The 12,330-nt window shown below is 37.9% G+C and overlaps 1 protein-coding gene across 3 annotated transcripts in view; it reads right to left on the bottom strand.

Moving 5' to 3' along the window:
• The window catches only part of NIPBL (NIPBL cohesin loading factor), a 122,445-nt gene that overhangs the window by 63,748 nt on the left and 46,367 nt on the right, over positions 1-12,330 (bottom strand). For all 3 annotated transcript variants that reach the window (XM_053408425.1, XM_053408424.1, XM_053408427.1), the window contains exons 2-4: positions 3,325-3,468; positions 2,261-2,426; positions 436-566 (exon numbers count right to left, since the gene is read on the bottom strand). In XM_053408425.1, the coding sequence (XP_053264400.1) occupies positions 436-566; positions 2,261-2,426; positions 3,325-3,388 (361 nt within the window). In that variant the 5' untranslated portion in view covers positions 3,389-3,468. The remainder of the gene's footprint in view (positions 1-435; positions 567-2,260; positions 2,427-3,324; positions 3,469-12,330) is intronic.

The raw sequence follows: 12,330 nt of genomic DNA, 5'->3' as shown, positions 1-12,330 counted from the left end.
AAAGGAAATGGAGCAATGGCCAAAGCAAAAGTTTGTCAGATATTATGCTAATAATAATCACCATATTATTATTATTATTATTATTATTATTATTATTAGCACCCTGACCATCTGACTGGGTTGCTACCTTGAAACACTTGGCTCGGGATAAACCTCAAGTGGCTGTACTACTTAACATTTACTTAGATCCAGTGATATGCTAGGCACTGCAGAAGAACATAAAAAAGTAACTCCCCTAGGAACAGATGCACTTGTTTGAAAGTGAATGCTCTTGTGTCGAATTCATCTGAATCACAGCACATTTTCATATAATAACAGAAAACCAACTATAAGAATCTGAATTGTATCCACAATCAGTTTAGAGTATCACAATGAAAAGTAACACAGCTGCATATTATCTTGCTTAGAAATAATAAAATGAATAAAAACTCTCACCACTTTGTACCCCGTATCTGTTTTGCATGCTTTTCTCCCTGAAAACATTAGGATTCCTTGCCAGGACAGCCTGCAGCAAGACTGGTATATCTCCTTCTGGATCATCGCTGCCAAGGTTATCTTTCAGTTCTCTGGCATTGGAGATAAACAAACAGGGACTGATGAGATTTTTTTCAAAAATACAGGAAGTTACTAAACTGACAATTTGTACAAGATCATTAACACATATCCTTTTTTCTTTCCAATGGGAACTGTTGCAACTCATGTTTCTATGTCAGATTACATGGGCAGCACTCTGGACAGTTACAACCAGAATCACTGAGTTCTGGAAGTCATTGTATTGAGTTACTTGTACACCACTAAGAGACAATTGTAATTAAGCAGTATGTAAATTGTCAAAAATAAATAATCCTTTGCTCATCGTGGTTAATGTGATGTATCAATGAATAATACTGCAATCCTGAAGAGTCACTCTCAATCTTTGTGTAAGCTATCCTGTAAATTATGGATGGAATCTACTCAAATTTCTCTACACAACCAGTTTTGTGTTGCTATCTATTATCTTGTTTTGTCTGACCAATTCCTCTGTCCAATTTATTCTGAAGCTAAATTTTAAACTTTATATTGTTCTTTTGGGCTCGATACTGGCAACTGTGTTTCTGATTAGAAAGACACTTTGCCTGTCTCAATTTTGCCTGTCAATAATTGGCGTCAGAGCAACCATCTTGGCTGTCTTTAGAACTGAGCACCAGATCTGATCTACCGTATTTTTTGCTCTATAAGACTCACTTTTTCCCTCCTAAAAAGTAAGGGGAAATGTGTGTGCGTCTTATGGAACGAATGCAGGCTGCGCAGCTATCCCAGAAGCCAGAACAGCAAGAGGGATCGCTGCTTTTGCTGCGCAGCGATCCCTCTTGTTGTTCTGGCTTCTGGGATTCAGAATATTTTTTTTCTTGTTTTCCTCCTCCAAAAACTAGGTGCGTCTTATGGTCTGGTGCGTCTTATAGAGCGAAAAATATGGTGTTTTATTTGAGAAGCTATGAAAAATGCCTACAGGACTTTTGATCAAGTTGTTATGATTAGGCCCAGCTCAGTGTCATGGGAACACACTGTGCCAGCTGGTTATGACCTCCTCTTCAGAGCAAGCTTTAAAAAAATATGGATTATACATCTCTAAATTAAATACAGCTTTCACATGCCAAAAGCAGGTCAACGGACGGGATACTTAAGCTCACCTACACTACTGTTCTATCTACTGCCCATAAGATTACTTTGCTTAGACACTTAATATATTGTCTTCATTCTATTTTCATCAGGTCAATAAGCCACACATTCATTAGGAGTTCATGTTAGGGCCACTTTTCCCCAGACCAGAACTCTTTCCTAAGTAGAATTTTTTCTCTATGAAATCTTAAGAATTGTTCAGAACTAATACGTACATTTTTATCCAGCCCTCTCCCGCATCTCTCCAAATAAATTATAATTGGGTGTAGACCCTGGTGAGATGTTTCATCTTGTCAGTACAAGGCCACTGATTAAGTTCCCTGTTCTCTAAAATAATTCTTAGTTTAAAATCCATTCAAACCACCTTCTTTGAAATTAGTTACTACAGCACCAAATCTGAAGTTTATTGCTGGCATCTAATCCAGTGCAATAATAGGTAAGTGGCCATCTGTTGCTGAAAAATATACAGCCATGTTCAATAACTACAGATTCTTGCATTTTATTAGGACAGAACAACACAGTAATATCTATAACCTGCCTCTACTATAGTTTATACTGAAACTTTTTGACATTAATTTGTGAAGTGACTTTTAATACGTACATATGATCTGTTGAAACTTGGTTGAGGCTGTGCACAAGCTGTGAAACCAGATTTTCATCTCTACAGGCCAAAAGGCAGTTCACCTCTTCTGCAATTCGTCCATTAAAGAGCAAGCTTTTTGTAGTTGTAGCAGGTAAAGGTGATGGAAGAGGAAGCTGGTTCAAAACTATTTTGAAAAGAGTAAAAAAAAAAAAATTGCATTATTCCACCAATACATAAATGTTTTAGAAAGCATTTCTCCCCACCTCCCATTGCTAATTTGAGCATTGTGCAGATTGTGATTGGGAATGTGCTCAGTTACAGTGCCTACTACATCATTAGTGACAATCAGTATTTTGCCAGTGCCAAAACCCATGCCATAACTGGACTAGGTGCATTAATTTCAAAACTAGTTTCACTATTAAGCATCATGCATACCAGTCAAACTATCAGTTCCACCTGCACCAGTGCCCTGTTGCACAGACCTTCAAAAATGAATTTGGGGGATGTTTAGGCACTCTCCTTACTTCAGTACATATATCCCTGGAATATATTTTGTTTTATATGTCCTGTCAATTTCACTTCACAAAAGCTAAATCAACAATGCTCTAAACAAGCATTTCCTAATCCCTACTATCTTCCCACATGAAGAGCTTAGGAGTGTGCAGGTGATCACCCATCCACAAAGGGAGCCTAGTAAGGTGCTGCAGCTTTCATTTCAAACCAGAACAAAGGAACCTTTAATGCCATCCTTCTGCCCAAGAGGAAGGTAGGCAGTATAGAGATTATAGTGTAGCAGCTGCATTTCACTATGCAGGTTTCAATCTCAAAGTTTTTATTAAATTATGAATAAAGCATACTTTAGTAGGAACCAGATTCCACAAAGGCCCTATGGCCATCTGCCCAATACCCCTCCAACTTTTATCCACTGACACATAAAGAGAAACCCATAAAATGCCAAAGGGCAGAGAGAGTTTTAAGAAAACTAAACCCACCCCACCATAAAAATAAATGTGCAGTTCAGAATTTTACTCCCCAAATGGGTTAATTAATGAATTGTAACAAAACTCAAGAGAGATACTTACGGTCTGTGAGACTAGCAATCCCTGCAAGAGTAGTGATGGGAACATGAGGCATATCCCCATTCATCCTGAAATGTTGGGATGGTAGTGCCTACACACAGATCTTAGTTCGGATGCCAGCTATCATTACTTCCCATCTCCCAAGCACTGGAATGAGAAAGAAATACTTATTTTGCAAAGAACCACCAAGAAGTTCCCAAGTATGTAAAAAACTAATTTTACTGAACTTTATTATTCTTACAGCAACTATAGTAAAAAAAATAAGAAGTAAAGAATCTACTGATTTCTTCAACACAAGGAAAACAACTGCCATGATTCTGTAGATAGACATTACATGGATGACACCTTCTTCTAGGTAAGCAGTTTGTAAAGTCACCAGTCGACCCCCCCCAAAAAAAAGCCAACATGTGGCCAATTAAAATTTGTGTAGGTTATTCAGTTTTGTGTATTTACCTGCACAGTTTGGAAATTAGAAAAATCTAATCACATGCCTCTAGTGATCCTCTAGATTAAATAATTAACACGTGAAAGCAGTTACTTCTTGATGAACCATTACTATAAATCAGCAAGGTAAAAAAGTTTCCTTTCACACATTTGTTTTCTTTAATGTGCAGATAAAGTGAGTTAATTGCACATCTGAAGTGTAAATGTGACTTTTTAAAAAGTATTGGAAATCACTTGGGTCAGGGAGTAGTGAGTGGCTCCTGATGTAGATATGCTTGGTCACAAACCTGGCTTTATCTCTACATAGTGTGAAATAAGCCTTTAATGTCAAGTAAGTTTTAATTATACATTCTGACCATTTAACAAAACACAATACTATGAAGTTTCTCAGCCATACAGAGCACATGACAAATCGAAATAAGTGAAAGACTGGAAATAAGAGCATTTGCTTTTACATATATAGTTAATGCCTAGCTAGTTTCACTAATCTCCAAACATCTACAGAATGTCTTATAGAATATCAAAAGGCAACTTTTGCACAATCATCGCTGTGGAACTTACAGGCAGACTGCTATTTAGAAGTTAATAAACCATAAAGCACAAAAATACATACACCATACATCACACAGGCCAGTTACTGAGTAGCAAAGGGAAGACAGATCATATTGGGGAACTGTATGTGCCGCATTTATCTATATTTTTTAACAGCTGATGATCTTAGCTAGATCAGGATGATGGTGTTATAACAGAAACTGTTTAGATTAACTTTCTGCAGACAACTTACAGAACAAATATAATGTAATTTCAGGATGGGGGCTAATTAGAGAGTGTTTATCTAGACAAGTCACATTCAGTTTCATACAGTTCAGATGACTACCACATTTCAACACCCATTAGGAATGAAACAATTTAAAAAAAAATCAAAAGGATTATGCTATCATGAAATGCAATTAAGAACAAAAGTATCCTCTAGTTATATTTCAGCCTACTAAAACTCTTGTTCTTTTAACACAGTAATTTTCAACTTTTTAGATGCAGGACCAACCTTTAACCCAAACATGCATTTGGTGATCCGGTTCTTTATTCCCCCCCCCCATATATTTGTACAGTGGTAGTACTGCTCTTGTGACCCACCTTAGATCATGCCATGACCCAGGAGTGGGTCCCAGCCCACCAGTTTAAGATCAAAGTTTTGATAGAGGACAAAGTAGGATGCCTTAGATTTCTCAAATGCTTCCACCTCACCCCCCCGAAAGGTCAGTGTTTGCTGTCTCCAATGATGATGCCAAACCAATCATTACTGTAATTTTACACAGTAATCAACCAACATAAAGGTATTTTGTTGTGAAAGATTAAAATGTACTGAAAAATGTACTAAGAGAAAATACAGTTATATTCCATCTCAATGCTGGGTTTCACCTTACTATTCAAGACTTACTTGGCATGGACCATATCCATCTCACTGCTACATAAATTACTAATTCAGGATGCTAATTACAACTGGCAGCTTTAAGGGCTGTTACCAAAAAATGAACAAGGCAATTACAAATCCAAACAAAAGTATAACATACATAAGAATCAGTTATATGATGAAAAATGACAGCTTATTTTGCTCTTATTTTTGTCCAGTTGCTGGTAGGCTTTGAATTTACAATATAACAAATATAACTGTTCTAGAGACATCTGAGGATTAAGAAAAAGGCTGTAGTTCAGTAGCAGAGCAAAGGTTTAGCACGCAGAAGGTTCCTAATTCAATCTCCAGTTACATGATTAAGTTGCATGTAATGGGAAAGACCTCTGCTGGAGAACCTGGCCAGTCATCAGAGCAGACAGTATTAAAGCAGATTTCCATATGCCCTTCATTATCATAGTATACCTTCTGCAGCTAGAACTGTGTATCTTTAAGAAGAAGAAATAAATTTGAAGATTGAAGAAAATATTTTTAAAAGATGTAAGAATATAAGCAGCTTTATTGATACAGATGATTCTCTATGGTTATTTTGATCCATTTTGATCCATATAAGACAGACATTAAGTCATCTTCTTTTCATAAAACAAGTTATAGGAAAAGGGCTTCCATTTAATTATATCATTCAAAAGTAATCCTTACACATGCACGTGTCTAAGTATAAATATGGATTTGTCCACAAGAGGGCGCATGCTATACTATAGTCTCAGATCATAGTTACTGTACAGCAACTCTTGTAATACTTGTGTGAAATTCTGAATGCAACAGGTGAAATAAGACAAAACTTTCAGCAAACATGGCATGAGAGGCAGCACTAGCAGTCATCTTAAAGAGGTATAAGCAACTGCCCTCAGTACAAAAACTCAAAAGTGAATAGATCAAAATATTTAAAATCAGTGAATATCAGAAAAGTACATCAAATAATAATTGGTATAAATCAAGTATCTCCCCCCCCGCCCCGCCCCCCCCGGCACCATATAATAGAAGTTCCTGAATAAACACATATTCCAATTGTTTGCTATAACAGTTGATGCATATTGATTTGCAACTCAATATAACTTTTATACTAGTTAAGGTAAAAAGGTAAAGGTACCCCTGCCCGTACGGACCAGTCGTGTCCGACTCTAGGGTTGTGCGCCCATCTCACTTAAGAGGCCGGGGGCCAGTGCTGTCCGCAGACACTTCCGGGTCACGTGGCCAGCGTGACAAAGCTGCTCTGGCAAGCCAGCACCAGTGCAGCACACGGAAACGCTGTTTACCTTCCCGCTATAAAGCGGTACCTATTTATCTACTTGCACTTAGGGGTGCTTTCGAACTGCTAGGTGGGCAGGAGCTGGGACCGAAAGACGGGAGCTCACCCCGCCGCGGGGATTCGAACCGCCGACCATACGATCGTCAAGTCCTAGGCACTGAGGTTTTATCCACAGCGCCACCCGCGTCCCAATACTAGTTAAGAGCATTGTCCAAAACTTTGGCATTATGCAATCCAGATCCCTGTTTTGTCAAATATTATTTTCTGAGAGATCAGGGATAGAATTGTAAAATAGTTTGTTTTTGCTTTTCCTCTACCCACATGAGGGTGCTAAGCAAAATCCCTTACTTTGATACAGAATGCCCAGAACTTTATAGAAGTTCTGCAGCGACAGAGCAGAACAGTGTTTTTTCCATCAGGTAAAAACAAGATGTCTATGCTATTTATACATAATTTTCCTCAGTAATAAATATACAACTATTGTGTCATCTATAAATCTAGCACCGGTTTACATCCAGAATCGTCCATGGAGGCACAAGTTACTTCCATGGTGAGAAGTGCCTTTTTACCACCTCCGGTTAGTACTCCATCTGTAACTGTTTCTGTTTCTTAGCTACAGTGGTTCTTCCATTGGTTACTTTATGACTAGATTATTGCAAGGTGTTTTATGTGGGGCAGTCTTTTGATTTGGTTCAAAAAGTTGTAACTGGTGCAGAACACTGTGGCAAGGCAGGTGTCTAGTCACAAACATAACACCAGTACTACAGAAACTGCACTGGCTGCCAGTTAGCTACAAATCCAGGTTCAAGGTGCCTGAGGTGACTTACAAAGCCCTATGTGACTTAGGGCCTAGGCAGTATTTGAAATTCCCATTGTTCTAGGTGCATTTTGCGACAGGGAATTTCATTAGCACGAGCAGTTTCTGAGGTCTGGGTACAGCACTGCGCCTAAGATTTCAATTTAAAACTGCAAAGTGGAAAGAAAGGAGGAGCTTTTTCTGCCTCCTTACTTCCAGCTACTCTCTGAAGACTGGAGAAGAGACCCTCTTAAGAATATTAGGGGGGGCAGGGGAAGGACTAGACTATGTGAAATATTAACATGATATTTTAGCTGCAGTTCGTCCATTTTTCATCTTTGTATTCTTTTCTAACACTGGGCCTAGGATATTTGCTAGATCACCTTTGCCACTATATACCAACCCGTTATCTGATATCATCTCTTAACAGTGCCACAAAGATGTACAGTGGCATCATAACTAGAGGTGAGCAATATATCCATATTTTGTTCCTTACAGGTATGAACTCCAGACTGTGATAAAGTTTTCATATTTTTTCACCCTGTATCGAGAATGCACTGCCCAGCTGGCCTTGCAGACCTGGCAGGCAGGAAGCAGCACTTTACAGCAAAGTAAAGCCTTTACTGCAAAGTAAATGGCCCTTTCCTGCCAGATCCGCAAGGCATAAGCCCTTGCTACCTCTAAGCAGCATAAGCCCCTGCTGCATCTTTGCAGTAAAAGCTGCTTTCTGCCTGCACAATCTGCAAGGAGCAAATCCCATGCCTCTTGGTAGAGACAGACCCAGCATTAACAATAAGTTTCCCTTCTCTTGCTAGGCAGAGTAGAGACCCAGCTTCCCTGCTCCCCCCCCCCCAAAAAAAAAGATCAATGTGGCTTTAAGGCACAACCCCATGCCTCTTGCTAGGCAGAATAGAGATGCAGCATGGGTATCAGGCTAAGAACGTTTATCAGGGTCTCTACTCTGCCTAGCAAGAGGCAAGGTGTGTGCCTTAAAGCCATGTTTATTAGACTCTTCCTGTGGTATGGAGATTCCGATCAGCAAACAAAGTTTCCTCTTTGGATAAGATCAATGTGGCTTGGCTCCTGCTTCTGTTCAGGCAAGGATGCATCAATTTACTTCTGCAGTAAAGGCTTTATGCATTTGGAAACTAAGGTGCAGACAATGCTGATGTCTGGGCTGCTGTCAGTTCAAATTGCTGGTTTTAGATATATTGTGGTGTATTTTAAGTTTTGTTTTTACTATTATTTATTCTACAACTGATGTTTTTAAATGTTGTAAGCCGCCTTGAATTCCAACTTGGCAGGTATAAATATAGTACATAATAAATAAATAAAATAAGATGAGAGGCACCCATGTAATTATTTTGAGTTTGTTGGAGGATAAACGCTATAAAGATTTAGTAAGTAACACATAATTTGACATCTTTTTTATTAGTGTGGCTCAATATAAAGAACACATATTATTATAAAAAGCACAAAATATATAAATATATACACTATATTATAGTAGTGAGTAGAGCTGCATACATGCAGAGCTACATACAAACAAGAATGAATTTCATTGGGGACAAATGTAAGGTTCTGCACTTAGGAAGAACCAACTGCACAAATATAAGATGAGGGACACCTGGCTTGCCAGTAGTACATGCAAAAAGGATCTAGGGGTCTTAGTAGATGAGGGACACCTGGCTTGCCAGTAGTACATGCAAAAAGGATCTAGGGGTCTTAGTAGACCACAAGCTTAACATGAGTCAACAGTGTGATGCAACAGCAAAAAGCTAATGCTATTCTAGGCTGCACCAACAAAAATATAGTGTCATAGTCCAGCTCTATTCTGTCTTGGTCAGACCATGCCTGGAGTACTGTGTCCAGTTCTGGGTGCCACCATTTAAGAAGGATATTAACAAGCTGGAATAAGTGCAAAGGAGGTCAACCAAGATTATCAAGGGTCTGGAAACCGAGCCTTATGAGGAATGGTTAAGGGAGCTGGGTATGTTTAGCCTGGAAAAGAGGAGACTGAAAGGAAATAGGGTAGCCACTTTCAAATATCTGATGGAGTGTCACATGGAAGATGGGGCAGCATGTTTTCTCTTGTTCTGGAGGGGGCAGGATCCAAATGAATGGCTTCAAGTAACAAGAAAGGAGATTCTGGCGAATCAACAGGAAGAACTTTCTGACAGTAAGAGCTGTTCGAAGATGGAAATGACTCCCTTGGTAGGTGGTACACTGTCCTCCCTTGGAGGTTTTGAAGCAGAGGCTGGCTGGCCACCTGTAACCTAGTTTTCAGGTGCCAAGTGGCACCTAGATTGTCTACCTGACTTTCTATCACTGATCTACAACAGTTCCCAATGTGTTATGGAGCCAAGTACATGGTGTTGCTATGGGTATATAAGACCCTTAACAGAACAGTAATATATTCTCCAGAAATCTTTAATAGTTTAGTTTAACATGCTATCACTGAGTAAATTTTCATTTAATTAAACACATCAAATTTAGATTTTTATTTCCCCCCAAAAGTTCCAGCCTTATTTCAGACATCATGATATATTGAGATATTGCAGTGTTTAGCTGGCGATATATTGTGATATTGAAAACCAGACATCACCAAGCCCTAATCATAACTGGAATGCCCTCCCCTCAAGAATCAGGTTGATGCAAACCCTGATGTGTTTAGCTTTCTTTTAAAGATTTATTTATTTATTCATTCAGGCATTTAGTTAAATTGACTGGAGATGTTTTACTGTTTCCATAGTGCTGCTATGAAAATGTGATGTATTATTTCAGCGGTTTGATTTTCAGATTGTGTATTTTATTACATATTACATATTTTTATGGTGTATCCTGCTGTGGAATTGGTTTAAATGATGAGCAGGTAAATAAATAACTAAATATAAAACTTAAACTCAGTCAGTTATTGTTTTCAAAGCTTTTCTTTTACATAGAAAACTAGTTATTTGATTAGCAGTCATGAATTATTATTATTATTATTATTATTATTAATGTATATAGTCCATATTCTCTTATAATTTTGAAGTTTGCAAACCTTATCTAGCCTGCATTAGATGTCACAACCAATGTAATCTTCTTAAAATTACCCCTCTAAGATTTCTGCTCAAAACAAATTCAACAATCAGTCACATGTATAATAAACTGGGTTGCACTTTAAAATGTTCAAAAATTAAAAAAATAATGTTCACATAAGAACAACATGGGATACTATATTTGATGCTAACTCTCTTTTTGCTGGGGGCAGGGGTGTCTAGTTCCCTTTGCTACAAGCATTATGCCCTTGCAGCCAAGAAGCCCACCCCAGGCTTCAGACAGAGCTCTGCACAGGCCTGCCAGGGATACATTGCAACACTTTGTTACAAGGTCTCTATTTGTTATTTTCTACCAGGCAGTTCCAGTCTGATCACACTGATAGCTACATGATAATTTCTAGAACAATTCAATTTTATATTGAATATATGAAATCCTTACATTTTCTGGTACAGGCAAACTTGAAACAGGTAACTTTTTAAACAAATTATGTCGTTAGTGGTTGTTGTTGTTGTTTAAGCCAGTACAACACCTAGTGTAAATTGGAGAGTCCCTATCTAGGCATGCTACTCAGTGATGCAACTCCAAAAATCATTGAAAGAAACCACTATTTCAGCTAGGACACAACCACCATGAACAATGAAGAGTCATCTTATTTACAAAGATGTATTTGTCAAAGTGAGCTCCGGTTAAAAACAGACTAACAGAGCTACGCCTCTGTAATTTGTTGCTAGGAATATATAAGCAGCCCCAAGTATTATCTGAAGCAGTTGGAGCCCATCTATCAGTGTTCAGTGGATAGGGAGATCCACAGACAGCTGTTATCCTTCCAAGTTCTCAGAACCACAGCTAGCCTCTAAGGCACTCTACTGTCATAATAATGGGGAGGGGTGAGAACATAGATTTAGTCATTTTTTATTTTTTACTGTACTTGGAAACAAATGAAAACACCAATACTGAAAACGATACTATTTTCATAAAGGCAAAAATATTTGCTAAATCTTTAAATAGTCTTCAAAGTAAATGTATTAAGCAAACTAACAAAAACAATTGCCTCAAATGTGAATACATCATTCAATGCAGTTTAGACTGGTTAAAATCACGTCAGAATAAAACAGTACTATCTGACAACAATAAAACAAAGGGAGGCACAGCACCTGATATATGGTAGAAAGGAGTATGCAGGGGAAAGGAGAGTTGTTTAATGAGAGTTGAAGTAGAAAGGGGGCCTCTGCAGAGCACTGCACACAAGGATGGAAAAATTGTAAACAGATGCTATATCATATCCCATATCAAACCACAATCTCAATAATTGGCTTACTACAAATCTATACAGTGGCAATCAGAGTCAAAATAATTTCACACCTTTGCTCACAGATTCATAGGCACCTTCCACATGCCTCTATGGATGAAACCATACAATTCTTATATAGAATTGCATAAGATACTTTACTCATATCTGTTAATTCCTTTGCCACTCTAACCTTTGGTCACTTTTCAGATTTGCCAGTGTTGCAAAAGCAATAACAACTTCCTTTTCACCATATTAAACATCAAATAGAGCAGCTACAACTATTGTGAAAACTTCACCGCAAGTTCTATTCCAATGAATGCAGCAATGCCCCCTGGTGGCCATTCAAGGATCAAAATCTGGTCTATGTATCAAAAGATGCTACTCTTCCAGTCTTTGTCAAGGGATCAATTTAAAAGACAAAAAGGAATAAATTTTTTTATTTGTAGATCCTGGTAAATATTCTGGTAAATATTCTGGTAGATCCTGGTAAATATTCAGAACATTTCTACATTACTTGTTTTGAGACTCCTAATTATTTTTCAAATACAACCTTATAAAAGCTCAAGTGAAAAGCTACCAGATGCCAACAATGTATTAAAAGGAGAGATCCCAGGCTACCATCTTATTTTAAGTTTCAGATAATATAATGAAAATTACTAGAATAAAAAGAAGTGTCATGTGATTATACATTCAAAATATTGTATATCCAGGTAGCA

The sequence above is a fragment of the Podarcis raffonei genome, chromosome 11 (assembly GCF_027172205.1).
Source record: "Podarcis raffonei isolate rPodRaf1 chromosome 11, rPodRaf1.pri, whole genome shotgun sequence".
NCBI classification, from domain to species: domain Eukaryota; kingdom Metazoa; phylum Chordata; class Lepidosauria; order Squamata; family Lacertidae; genus Podarcis; species Podarcis raffonei.
The sequence above is the reverse complement of the archived record's forward strand: the minus strand, read 5'-3'. Positions and strand labels throughout refer to the sequence as shown.